Source organism: Canis lupus, chromosome 10 (genome assembly GCF_048164855.1).
Source record: "Canis lupus baileyi chromosome 10, mCanLup2.hap1, whole genome shotgun sequence".
Classification (NCBI taxonomy): Eukaryota; Metazoa; Chordata; class Mammalia; order Carnivora; family Canidae; genus Canis; species Canis lupus.
The window spans coordinates 57,672,538-57,686,681 of record NC_132847.1 but is presented as its reverse complement, the minus strand read 5'-3'; the positions used below and the strand labels follow the sequence as shown (position 1 = coordinate 57,686,681).

At 49.0% G+C, this 14,144-nt stretch overlaps 1 protein-coding gene across 1 annotated transcript in view; it reads left to right on the top strand.

Moving 5' to 3' along the window:
• Positions 1-14,144, top strand: part of ANKS6 (ankyrin repeat and sterile alpha motif domain containing 6) — a 47,627-nt gene that overhangs the window by 29,528 nt on the left and 3,955 nt on the right. Inside the window, exons 13-14 of the mRNA XM_072842075.1 lie at positions 3,330-3,397; positions 9,139-9,255. Coding sequence (XP_072698176.1) covers positions 3,330-3,397; positions 9,139-9,255 — 185 coding nt within the window. The remainder of the gene's footprint in view (positions 1-3,329; positions 3,398-9,138; positions 9,256-14,144) is intronic.

Sequence of the window (14,144 nt, the reverse complement as noted above, 5' to 3'; positions counted from 1 at the left end):
GTGGCCCCAGTCAAGGACCGCCTACAGGCCTCTGCCTGCCCCATCTTCCACCTGCTGCCCTCTCTAGACTCTCTAAGTAGTGGTGAAGCCTGTGCACTGGGTGCCTTAACTTGTGCTGGGTGTTAGGATAGCTCACAGTCAGGCCAGGGATTCGGACGCATGCAACATAATAGCCTTATATGATTTTGACACAAATAGGATCAAATCTGTGTTATCAGCAAACACGGAGTTGCCATGGCAGACTTCACCGAAGAACAAGCATTCAGGCCAGGCCAGAGGGCTGAGAAGAGGCAGGGCAGTGGCTGGCCAGAGTCAGTTGTTGAATTTACAGGAAATGTACAAGCCAGCGATTAAACACAACTATTAAAAGTCATTACACGAAAACACTACCACCTAGATATAGAATAATTACAGGTATTATATGTGTAATATCTGTATATTACATATAAACATATTCACTTATATATAATATATAAAAATACATGTTATATATTTACATATTATGTAAAATATATAAAATATATTATATAATATAAATATACCTGAAAACAAAATATACATAAAGCGTATGTAAATATAAAACATAAAATCAATATAAAACATAAAGCAGGGCAGCCCAGGTGGCCCAGCAGTTTAGCACTGCCTTCAGCCCAGGGCATGATCCTGGAGACCTGGGATCGAGTCCCACGTCAGGCACCCTGCATGGAGCCTGCTTCTCCCTCTGCCTGTGTCTCTGCCTCTCTCTCTCTCTCTCTCTCTCTCTGTCTCTCTCTCTCTGTCTCTCATGAATAAATAAATAAAAATTAAAAAAAAAAACATAAAGCATATATAACATAAAATCTATAAATATAAAAATGTAATATATAATATATAAATTATATATAAATGTACACAAGCAAACGTATATTAAAAACATATATAAAAGAATCCAAGAAAAGAAATAAAAAGTCAAATTATGTGAATTTACATAATGACACTAATCATATTAAATTAGGGGTATGTGGTATTTAAAACAAATTGTATTATTAACTACTTTAGTACATTTTACTAATATCTGTGCTCTTTATGCGATAGGAATACTATATAATGGTACATTACTATGCACATCCTTTCCCAGTTCCACTTCCAGGAACATGGGTTGTGTTGGCATCTTGAAATCAGCCAGGAAGGGGTATTGACTCCATGACGTCAGCAAGTGCCACTGATCAGGGTTTGGTTTATTGTTTCAAAGACCATTATGATGTAATCTAGACAATGATGGAGAGAATGTGCATTTTGCAGGCGAAGGTTAAAAGTGTGTCTGTTATATTGTGACTAACACAAAAAAATTGAGAAAATCTTCTCCCAGGATTTTAAAACCATTATCTCACTCGGCAGAGTTGCTCACGTGTAGGTCCAATATGCGTCTTCATTGTTCCATTTCATCTTACATGTTCCCATAAACAAAACTATCCGCCAACACCCATGTTGGAACGATACTCACTGGCGAGGGATTCAAGAGGAGGGCAAAAATCAGTGAGAGCATTCAATGAGGTGCCTGGAATGCCATGCAAGCATTGGCCAGATGGAATTTATAAGAAACGATATCGTGTAGTATATTCTGATACGTAAATTGTGTGCTACACACCCCTTATCTCAATAAAATCTGCAACAAACTTATGCACCTACCTATCTACCTACCTATGTACATACATATATTTTCCCTCGGAGAGCCAGTTGTTAGCCATTTACCAGCATGCTGCTGTGGAGGGAGCCCCAGGAGCAAAGGTTGGGCATCATGCAACTGTCAGCGGATTCTGTGTGGACTGGGACTCCATTCATCTCATACATCCTAGCTCAGTAGCACTCTTCTGTGAGTCCTCACCCAGTCCTTCAAGCTGGTTGGCCGTCCTCCCTGTCCCCACACCCCCTTGGTGATACCCCTCATCATGCAGTTGTCACCAGTGATGACAGAGAGAGGTGTCAGAAGGGGTCGGGTGCATAGCACAGGCCTGGGAGCTGGACCACTTGGTGTGAATTCCTGCTCTGCCACAGACTGGCAGTATGATCTCATCCAAGATGTGGTAGCCAGCCTTGTGACGCCTGGCTTCCCCATCTGTAAATGGGGACAATGATAGGATGGATCTCAGGGGGTTGTTGGAAAGAGCAAATGGGTTATCCATGTGCAGGGTGCCTGATGGTGCATCAGCCTCATCATTTTTATCTTCCCAGCCACTGAGCTCCTTCACAGCACAGACCTTTCCATCTGTGCACTCCCAACATGTAGTAGGCATGTTGCTAGCTGCTGTTGAATGAATGAATTACAAAAGGAACTCAGGCCCCCTAACCTCCAGTCCACTCTTCTGTGAATTGCACCCACTGCCCCAGGACCTTTGCACTTGCTGTTCCTTCTGCCTAAATACTGCCTGGTGATCTTTCCCTTGGTATTGCACAGTTCACTCCTTCATTTACTGCTCAAATGGTACTTTATAAAGGAGACCTTCGTTATCCGCCCTCTATAATAAACAACATTCTCCCATTCCCTGTCATCTACCCGTACCCTTCCTTGCTGCCTTTGGCCTGGCAGCCTGCTTATCTGTTTTGGTCTCTGTTGAGTCCCTAATGCCTCGTCTGGTAAATCCCTGTCGAATGTGTGAATGGATGTTTTTTCAAGCCAGCCCCCCCCCCCCCCCCGCTTTCTTGCTGATGCTATTCTTGTCTCCTTTCTTCACCCTCCTCCTCTGAAATCTTGCTATCCAGAATCTTCTGTTTTCCCCTGCTCTGGGCCCCTCTGGCTCTGCTGTTCCACTCGGGTGTATCCATCCTTCCTTTGGGAAGCCCACAGCCTCCTCACACTGGGCCAAACTCCAGTTCTGGTCTGAAGCCACCTACTTGTTCTCTTAAGTTTTTTCTCCGCCTCGCTGACAACTTGCTGGCATTAGCATTTGCCACAGGTGCGGCCACCAGCATCAAGAAATCACAATTAAAAGCCATTCTTGGACAGAAAGTAGAGTTTTAGTACCAGCAGCTAGAACTCGGAGAACTTGGGGGTTGTAGCCGTTGGAGGGTCACCTGGCCACGGACCTCCCCATCTTCTGTTTCCACCACCCAGTTTGGGATTTGGGGAGATGCCAAGGGCGTGCACGGAGGGGAAGTGTGGCTGACAGGTGGCTCAGACTCACCCCCAGCTGCATCCCCATGAGCGGAGCTTAGATCTGCTTTCTGTGTTGGGGTTTCTTGTGACATTTCATTTGAAATAAGACTGCCACTGCTTTATGAGTTTGAAGACCACTGTTCTGATGCATTTTGCCAAATTCTAAAATATCTTTTCACATCTTTCCCTCTCAAAGATGAACTGACTGGAATCCTTAAGAAATTATCCCTTGAGAAATATCAGCCCATTTTTGAGGAGCAAGAGGTAAGGGTGTTATTTTTGAATGTCCATCTGAATGTTACTGTAAAAAAATATCTTAAATATATGGGTTTTCATCCTGCAAGCTTCGATTGATCTTTTTCACTGAGACAGCTGAGGAAATGGAGTTTGTGTTCAGCACATTTAGTTCAGTTCATCACAGTGAAATCCTGGGGGCCTTATGGCTTGTTTTGTTGTAATAGAATTTTGTAATTTTGAGCACTTCTCTCCCTAGTAAAGTTTGTGTCTGTCCTGCACACACTTTTGTTGAAGGGGATCAACTGGCAGGCTTTTAGATTTAAAGTGGGTCAAAAGCAAATCCTAATGAATCTGTGCTAAGTGTCTGGATGTAGGGTCTGTGTTAATCCAACAGAGTTCCTTTGGCTTAAAAGCGCTCACAATCACATTTAAAAAAAAAAAATTACCGTTCTGCAGTTTGGCAGTTTCTCAAATGTTAAACATAGAATTACCATGTAACCCAGCAAGCCCACTCCTGGGTATATGCCCAAGAGAACTGAAAACATATGTCCCCACAAAAAACTTATACACGAATGTTCACAGCAGCATTATTCACAATAGCCAACAAGTGGGAAACAACCCAAATGTCCATCAATTGATGAATGGCCAGATGCGTTATCACTGTACCATGGAATATAATTCGGCCATAAAAATGAATGAAGTGCTGACACGCGCTACAACACGGATGAACCTGGAACACATTATGCCAAGTGGAAGAAGCCAGACACAAAAGGCCACATATGGTATGATTCCATTTATATAAATGTCCAGAATAAGCAAATCTGTAGAGACAGAAAGTAATTAGTGGTTGCCAGGGAGTGGGGGGAGGAGTGACTGCTTATATGGGTGTGAGTTTCTTTTTGGAGTGATGAAAATGTTCTAAAATTGAGTGTGATGGTTGCACAACTCTGAATATACTAAAAATCACTGAATTGTACACTTTATTTAATTAAACATTTTTTTTCATTTGCATAGAGTTGACCCACGATGTCACATTAATTTTAGGTGTACAACTCAGTGATTCGACAGGCTAATCTTTCATACTGTGTTCACCACAAGCAGAGCCACCCTCCTTCCTGTTACATCACTATTGCAATACCACTGACTGTGTTCCTTGTGAGTTGTACACTCTAAATGAGTGGACATTGTCGTTAGGTGAATTATATCTCAATAAGTTTTTGAAAAACTTACCATTTTGGCCAAATAAAGCTCCTCTGCAGGGCCACTAGCCACCAGGGTATAATTACTGGTTTAGAATATTCTGGTGCCTGGTCAAGTATATGACAACTGTCATAATTACGATAGCAATCCTGAGAATCACTCACTGTCCCTGACAAGCTTGAGATGCTACTGAAGAGTTTGTATTTTGTTTTCAGCAGCAGAGTGCAGTGGCTTTCTTCCTCTTTTGCTTTCTTGCTGTGTCCAGCATGTCCTTCTTGCCTCTTTGGCATTTTCAACCTTAGCAGTGATGTTTCTCGTTGCCAAGAAATCTTTCCTGTGTGCTACTGGCAGCCTGCTTTTGTTTGCTGTGTCCTGTGCCCTCTTGGAGTACACAGAGAACACATCTCAAGGTGTGCCTCTGTTTCTTGAGGTGTCTTTGTTTCACAAGGCAGCATTTGTCCTGAGTTCTTGGCTGCATCCCCGTTTTGCAGCTGGCATGCCTGGGGGCACACCTGCCCTTCGCCATTCTCTTTTTCTCACAGTTGTCCCTTGTAGTGAAATGAAGTATGTTCCAGATGAAATTTGATGCTTTTGGAGGTTTTTTTTTGGGGGGGGAGGGTGTTTTTGTTTTTGGTTTTTTTGGTTTTTTTTTGCTTTTGCAATTTTGAAGGGAAGGGAGACCATGCAGATTTGCTGTGGTCTTCACTCACCCACTTGAAAGTCTCCATAGCCTTTGGGATCAGGGAGGGTGCTAAGGCCTCAGGCAGCACTTGGGGAGGGTTGGGAGCCCTGGCTGGAGGATTTCTGAGTGTATTGGGTGGTGTGAGGTTTAGCAGATGCAGTGCCCTTGTCAGGAGCCAGCTCAGCTGTCATGCCTCCCCAACCCCCCCCCAGCCCCACCCAAGTGCTTAGCTCCTCTCTGGACAACATATAAGCTAGGGTAGCAGTGTGTGAGAGTTGCTGTCTATCCATACAGAGATCCTGTGTGCCCTCGAAGGCTTTCATGGGACTCGGGTTTTTTGTTTTTGTTTTTTTTTTGGGGGGGACTCAGGTTTTAACACCATTGATTGCCCCTGCCCTCACCTCCACACCCATCCCCACAGGTACAGAGCACTGGTTAGTCCCTTAAGAAACTCCTTAAAATACCTGACATGCAGTTAGTGCTTTTCCCTCATTTCCAGGGCTCATAAATATTTCTCCCTATTATTTTATGCTTTTAGTCCTTGCTGAGAATTTGAAGAATAATGAAGTTAATACATTTTCTCATCTTGCCATACTGAAACTAAAGACAGACTACTTTAAATTTTCAACTCTCTACCTGCATCAGGATGGATTTGGTTACATATATTGAAAAATCCCCAAATAATAGTATCTTGAACAGAAGGGAAGGTTATTTTCCCCACAGCAAGTATTCAGGGGAGTCATCTAAACTCTGTCTAGCTCTGTGCTCCACCATCACTAAAGTGTATGGTTCATCCTCCAAGTCTAGTATGGCTGCTAGCGCTCCAGCCATTACATCCATATTCCAGGCAGCAGGATGGAAGGAGACAGTGGGAAGACACATGCTCTCCTTTTTAAGAGACTTCCTCAAAGTATCATAAACCCTCTTATATCTCATTAGCCGGAAGTCTGTCCGTTGCCATACTCCTATGCAAGGGAAACTCAGAAATACAGTGCCTTAGCTTCATGGAAATGTGCCTGGCTGGCAACTAGGATGCTTTACTAAAAAAAAAAAGAAGAAGAAGAAGAAGAAAGAAAGAAAAGAAAAAAAGTAGGACATGAATATTGAAAGGACACAGATGTTTCTGCCTCATTCTGCTAACCCTTCAGAAGTACTCACGTGAGGAGAATTTCGTCTCTGGTGCTCTCCACCTAAAACGAGCTGTGAGGATTTGGCAGCCCCCAGGGGTGACAAAGGTCAGGGTTGAGAAGGCCAGTGCAGGTGGGGAAGCAACAGAACACTGGTGGACGCGCTCGTTCAGCCAGCCAGGTCCCTGCCCCCTCCCAGGCCCCCTCCCAGAGCCTGACCCCAGCAGAGCAGAAACACCCAGAGCATTCTGGGAGCGCAGGGAAGGGGGTCTGCGGAGTGAGGGCCAGGGGACACCTCAGCCAAGCCTCGGCTGAGCTTTGAGGGGCGGGAGCAGGGCTGGCGGGCCCCTGGGAAGGGGGGCAGACGTGCGCAGAGACCACCAGCCCTGGCCTGGCCGCGGCCCCCCGGACGCTGGCTCGTCTGAGCGGAGAGAGAGCCCGCGTAGGCGGGGCCGGCCGGCCTGGCCGCGCTCCTGTGTGGACGGTCTGGGGGCAGCCGAGGGCCGGCAAGGCCCGTGGCCTGTGTGGGTGGCGGGCCAGGCTCGTGGGGCAGTGAGGGGCAGACTCGGGGACAGACCCCGGTTCCTGGGCAAGAGGGCAGAGAGGTGCTGAGGAGCTGGCCGTGGGGGCGGGGGCGGGGGGAGGCGCAGGCCGTGTCGGTCAAAGCCCTGTCGTCTGTTCTTCCAGCCCCGCAGCCCCGGCTGAGCCGTGAAGTCCCGGAGCCGTGCCGGGAGGCACCTCAGGGGCTTGGGGCGGGGGGCGCGGCCCCTACCCACCGGCTCAGCCTGCTTCAGGTTCTTTCAATCCGGGAAGGTAAAATGACTATTAAAACACAGAGGGAATGGTAGGGGACATGTTTCCAGAAAAAAAAATACCTCTACCTCCATCAATTGTTTTGAAGACTTTTTTTTTTTTTTTAATTTACTGATGAGAGACAGAGACACGGAGAGAGGCAGAGACACAGGCAGAGGGAGAAGCAGGCTCCATGCAGGGAGCCCGACGTGGGACTCGATCCTGGGTCTCCAGGATCACGCCCTGGGCCAAAGACAGTGCTAAACCGCTGGGCCACCCGGGCTGCCCTGAATGCCTACTTTTAAAGTGAAGAACTGAGGATTTCCAATAAGTTACAAAAGTTTTCTTTTAAATTGTTGCAATATTATGTCACGTAAAACTATCATGTTTTTATAATTTAGCTTGTAAAGCTCCAGGTAGAACCTACAACCACCCGTAAGTTAGGTTGGGGGAGGGTTCGTACATTTCAGGTGGGAGACTGAGGCAAGGCCCCTGCCCTGGTGCCCAGGTGCAGGCGGGGCCTGAGGCCCTGTCCGGCTGTGTCCACGCAGCACCGTGGGGGGCAGCGCCACCTCCTCTCCCGAGCCCAGGCCGGACGGGGGGCTGTGCGCAGCCCAGCTCACTTCCACCTCTCCCAGGTGACTGCCCTTTGGGGGTCTAATTTGCGAGGACCCATACGGGGGACACAACTGCTTAATTCTTAGGGAACGTCAAGTCGCATTAGCACGGAGGCCGCTGCCCTGCGGAAACGGCGAGAGGGCGGCCGAGCAGCCGCGGCACCGAGGGGTGATGTGGCCCGCAGGGAAGAGCAGGGGCTCTGGGACCCGCTGCCCGGGCTCCAGGCTTGGCTTCCACGGACCGGCCCCTTCACTTTGCAGACTGAATCTCTCCGTACCTCAGTTTCCCTGTCCCCCAACAGGGGAGAGTAGCAATCACACCTTCTGTCATCAGGTTTGAACGACTCAGTCTGTAAAATACTCATGGCGTGAGCTTCCGCATCCTCCCCTCGTCACCTCGCGGTGAGGCCCTAGGACAGACGTGGGGTGCACACCGCAGCATGAGGCCGGCACCGGCCACGTCTGACCCTCAGAGGACGGGCGCCGCCACCCACCAGCCACACAGCCGGGCGGCCCGTGCACCCTTCGCCCGGAGCCGAGGCCAAGCTGGGACAGAAACGTTAGGGTCTCTCCTGTAGCAGCCGAGGCCCGCGCGGCTTTGAGGCGCCCTTGTTCTCAGCCCTTCTCCGCTTCCGTTCTCCGTGGCCCTTCTTCCTTTATCGCTTCTGCTTATTGATTTGCTCACTGCGTCTTCCCACAGTCTGCCCCCCCCTTGTCCTGTGGGGGGGAGCGTGCCGAGTCCTGCCACATACGCACATTTGCTGTGAGGTTTCCAGGATTGCTGGAAACGCAGCAGCACTGGGATCAACTATCTATCTTCCTTCTTTCCTTCCTTTCTTTCTTTCTTTCTTTCTTTCTAAAGATTGTATTTATTATTTACTTATTTATTTATTAGAGCAAGTGTAAGCAGGGGGAGCAGCAGAGGAAGAGGGAGCAGCAGACTCCCCGGTGAGCAGGGAGCCGGATGCAGGGCTCCACCCCAGGACCCTGGGGTTATGACCGGAGCCCAAGGCAGGCACCCCTGGGATCAGCTTTCTACTAGCAGACTTGGATTTGCAGCACGCCGGCCACCCGGACTATGGTCTCCGAGACTCCTCTCCCTTGCTCAGTGGTCAGGGTCTTTCCACAATGCACCTGTCCTGGAATTCCTGGGCCTAGAGCCGAGGAGAGTTAGTTCTTAATAATACTTTAAACCAAACTCGTGGTAAAATCAGGAATTGGAAGTAGTAAGTCATAATTAATTCACTGCTAATAAGCACGCATGGCCCATAATCATATTTCCATTGTGGTTGGGAAGAAAGAGGTGTGGCGTCAAGCCGACGGCAGCGAGCCCCCCTTCTGTTTTCCCAGGTGGATATGGAGGCATTCCTCACGCTCACGGATGGCGACCTGAAGGAGCTGGGTATTAAGACCGACGGGTCCAGGCAGCAGATTTTGGCAGCGATTTCTGAACTGAATGCAGGCAAGGTACTGTTCTCCGTCTTCTTCTCCTGTTTCAGACGGCAGAGAGCGTCACTAGGATCCTGAGCGCTCTGTGATCCCAGGGACATTTGGGGTCCGATTGCATCTCCTCTGGCACATCTGGCAGAGGACGGCACACTTCTCCACACTGAGCGCTCACTACCCCCGCCCCCACCCCCCCACCCCCCCACCCCCCGCTCCTTTTCCAGACCTCTCCTCCCTTAGGTGCCGCTAAAACCCTCCCTGTGGTACTTTCAGTCCACGTGGCTGAGTGTTGCCCTCCAGTGACAGTGGAAGCAGAGCTCGTGGTGAGGAGGGGCCTTGGAGTCAGGCCCTCCTGGGCGTGAGCCCCCTCCTCCCCTTACTCACCGTGTCCCCTACGAGCCATCACCTACCCTTGCTCTCCTCATCCACTGCGGATGGTGGGGAGGCGACGGGGTCGTTGCCAGGACCAAAATGCCTACAGCGCCCCTGGCACGCACAGACCCGTCAATCACTGTTGTTATTGTTGGCGCCCCGCATTCCTGTCTAATGTGAAGTTTCTGTTTCATCAGCTTTAAACCAAAGATTAACAACGCACCCCCCACCAAGGGCACACATGCGAGAAACAATTGGAAAAAAATGCACAAGAAGCAAACCACCACTCACTTTGCAAACCTTAGAGCACGGCTGGGGTTGGGCTATTCCAGCTCCTTTGCTTTCTCCTTTTTTCCCTAACGTGGGATGGACTTTTCTGCCTCACTGCCACAACCTAGAGGACTTGCTTACCTGTTGCGTTTTCACGCTTTGCCTGACAGCCCCCGTCTGGGGAGGCAATCACGCCCTGCGTCCGGGGATTTGCCATTACAAATAGCGCCTTAACGGCTCTCTCTGCCTCGTTCCTTTTTCCTCTGTTGTTTTGTTCCTCAGGCTGTGCTCCTTGATACGAGGTTATGTCAGAGAGCATGACCGGTCCTACGGTTCTGTGTATTGCCGGGTATGCACAGAAATATCGAACAGACTTAGAGTGCCAGCAGCAAATAAATATTCATGTAGCACTTCATCATTCACAAGACACTTCACATACGTTTCCCCAGTTAATCCGAGGAGGCCGCATCCTCACCGTTCCCATGTCCAGCTGGTGAGGGAGCAGAGCCTCAGGGTGGGAGGCGGGCCGGCAAGTGAGGCAGGACCTGCACCCTGGTCTTCTTCATATGTTCCCACACGCCGTGCTATGTGGAGGTGGCTCCTGCCAGCCCCACTGGGGCTGGGGGTCGTTGTGTCTGTTGCTGTCACCATTATGATCATTTTATCTGTTGATCGGCTATAAGGTGGTCCTTCAGGGTGATTTAATTGGCAGTGCTTCCAACACGTGTGTTTTATCTTGAGTTTTTACTGTCTGTTCTTTTTCTTCTGTTAGTGGCCTGTTGCTAAACACTGCTCATCTGTTCCGTGGGCCCGGGCTGCTTCACTTTACAGACAGGGAAGCTGAGGCTCAGAGATGGAGAGTGAGCCCTGACACCCAGACCAGACCATTTCTGCTCTGCTATCAGATGTGAGGGGCAGGGGAGGGGGTGAGGCAGGCATGGGGGTTGCTGGAAGTTGCTGGAAATGGACCAGTCTTGGCTGGTAGTGAAGCCCCAGGGTGGCTCATGGGGCCTCAATCAACCAGAACAAGCCGTACAGTCTTTGGAGCGTTAGATCTAGTCATGAAAAATAGCCCTTGGAAAAATAGTCTTGGAAAAATATCCATGTCCCAAGCATTATAGGGGTGTTGAGCACCGAGGATACCTTGTGCCCAGCACTGCTCTGAGCATGTCACATCTACTCATTCATTTAACTTCACAAAAGCCACTGAGGCCAGGTCCAGTTTGTAGGTGGAGGAACTGCGGCACAGAGAGATTAAGGAACTTGACTGAGATCACACAACTGGTAAGTGGCAGAGTCAGAATTGGAACCCAGAGTTTGTATGCTGACCACTATGCTGCCCTGCCTCAGTGTGAGCCACAAGTGCATATAAAGGAGAGCTCCTGACCTTGAGTGGGGACTGGCAAGGCAAGGTTCTGGAGACATCCCCAAGGAGGTGGCAGGAGGGCTGGGATCTAAAGAAAGATGGAAACCTTCAGGTAGAAAGGTAGAAGAGTGCAGACTAGGCAGGAGGAAGCACATGTGCAAAGGCCCTGTGGTGAGATGATGTGCCATGCATTTCAAGAACTAAGGAAGTGCTGGACCTGAGAGCAAGAGGTATGGTGTGAGGGAAGGCCAGAGGAGACAGATGAGGGCCCCCGGTGGTTGAGGGTGACCCAGTCAAGTAAGGGCAAGGGCTTTGCAGAGGGAGTAGGTGAGTGATGGTAGAGAGATTTGGCTCAAGGGTTACAGGACCCTTTCTGCTCTTGTCCTCCAGAGGCTAGACATGTGAGCCAAGGAGAAGATGGAGGTGGGGGAAGCCAAGCCAGTCAAGGAAAGACAGGAAAGGTTCTAGTTGTAGGGCCAGTGAGGATCATGGAGGGCGTGAGAAGACTGGCCAGGAGCTGGGCGCCACTAGAGTGTGACTAGATGGTAGGGAGTGGGGCAGGTTGTGGTAGATGGTAGCTGCTAATGCTTCCAGAACCTCTCCTCTGCCCTCAGTGGCCATGGCCTTTGTGGCCCAGGATCACAGAAAGAAGACAGACTGGGCTGGTTTGCAAATCTTAGGAAACTTAACTGCCATGATCAGAGTGGATGATGTGCCATCTCAAGCCCACTCCAAAGGAGAACATTTTTCTTAACATTTGCACAAACTGGGACCTTTTTTCATTTTCTCTCAAATTCATTGCCCCATACTCTGTTTCTGTAACAGTCTGTCTCCTGTACCAAACAAGGCCCAGCATAGAGAAGCAGAAGCGTCGACAGCTACTGGTTCTTAGTTCAGGCTGCATACCAGAGGACCATCTACCGGGTGGCTTGTGGGCAACAGGAATTGGTTCTCACTGCACGGAGGCTGACCATTTCAGATCAGGGTCCCGGCGTGGTTGAGATCTGTGAGGGTCCTCTTCCAAGCTGCAGACTGCCCACTTCTCATTGTGTCCTCACACGGCGGAGAGCAGGGAAGCAAGGTGTCCCCTCTGTCGTCCTAGAAGGACTCTGCTGCCGTCACAAGAGTCCCACCCTGGTGACCTCATCCAAGCTTCGTCACCTCCCAAATGCCCTCACCCCTCACACCATCACATTGGGGGCAGGGTTTCCACATACGAATGCGAGGTGTGGGGACACATTCCTCCGTAGCAGTGGTCTTCTTCGGGGGCACCGGATGACTAGCTCCCAACCAAGAGACCTGGATGCTTCTGACCTGCTAGATCGAGGGGACAGCTCTGTCCCACTCCCATCCCTCCCACAGGCTGCATCCACCCTCAAAGTCAGGCCGTTCCACATGGAAGCATCCAGAGGGAGGGTCTGAACTACAAAAGTCCTGTGGAAGTGAGGACCGTGCATCACAGTGTGCCATGGAGCAAAAGCATGATCGGGAGAAGCTAAATATTACAAAAGCAGTTTATCTTCTGCACTACTTGGGGTTACCATTGCAGCTATTTGCAGCTATTTGCTACTTTTTAAGGCAAAGTTCTCAGGCCGAGCGTGGCTTCCAGGAGCCCTTTGGATGGCCTTTGGATGGCCTGAGCCTCAGCTGTTCTGGGCCAGACCCGCTGGCCAGATTTTAGGGCATCCTGCCTCTTTCTTGATTGCCTTAGGACACCCACTCCCCCTTCAGCATTCACACTCTTTTGCAACCCAACCTCAGCCAGTGGAGTGCCCAATGGCTCAAATGCTCTGGACACATTCAAGAACCCAGACCAGGACCCATGAGAGAGGGGAGGCCCAGCTTTCCTTGTCCACCAGTGTCTTCATGGCTGTGGTCCACAGAGCGCTGGGGGCGGCTGTGGACCCAATTTAGGGTTCGCCACCAGCATTTTTTAAAACAATAGCGTAGAAAATATCAATATTCTTTGCGGGTAGGAGGGTAAAATTTGTTTCGGTTGTGTATATTTACACATAATGAGGTTGTGATCTAAAATGTGTTTCTTACACAATCGAAAATAGTTTGAACATTTTAGCTTAAAACGTTTTGTGTTTTGTTCTGTTTTGTTGGTGAATATGAACCAAAAACCTGGCTCCACCATAAGAATACCAGCAAAGCAGTCCTCTAAGCCATGGGCCTTCCGGCTGAACCTCCCCACTCCAGTATTCCAGCTGTGATGTGTACTCAGGTCCACTTATTAGTTTATTAGTTTCAAACAAGTTTGTATGTTGGAGAAGGTCAACCAGAAATTTCACCTTTAGTTGGTCCTAAGCCATCGCTTCTGTGTATTGCCGTTTTGTGTGTGTATGTGCACGTTCAAAGCAGTGCACGCTCATTTTACTAAATTTGCACAGTGCCAAAAAGGTGAAAAGAGTTTTTAAAGGAATCACGATCCAACCACCCAGAGGCCAGTGCTGTTCACATTTGGGAAGATCACTGCAGTGTTTTGTGCCAAATGTTTTTCTCTCTGTGGCTGAGATAAATTTGGATCTATAATTTTACATCCTACTTTCTTCATTTAACATTAAATATATGCAGTTACCCATGTCATTAAAAACTCTTTTTAATATAATACATTTGCATGGATGTACTAAAATTACCTTATTTTAAATCCCTAGTAGTTGGATATGTAGATATCTGAACTTTCTATTAATAGTGCTGCAGTGGGCAACTTTGTGTATAAGTCTAATTATCTCCTCAGAATAGATGTCTAAAAGTGGAATTGTGGAGTCAAAGAGTCTAAATCAAGGTATATGGCACTTCTTCCTGAATTACTTTCCAGAAAGAGCCAGTGAACATCCCCACCAGCTGTGGGCGTGTGACTCCAGTGTCAGTGAATCCCCGCCAGTCCTGAGTACTCTCA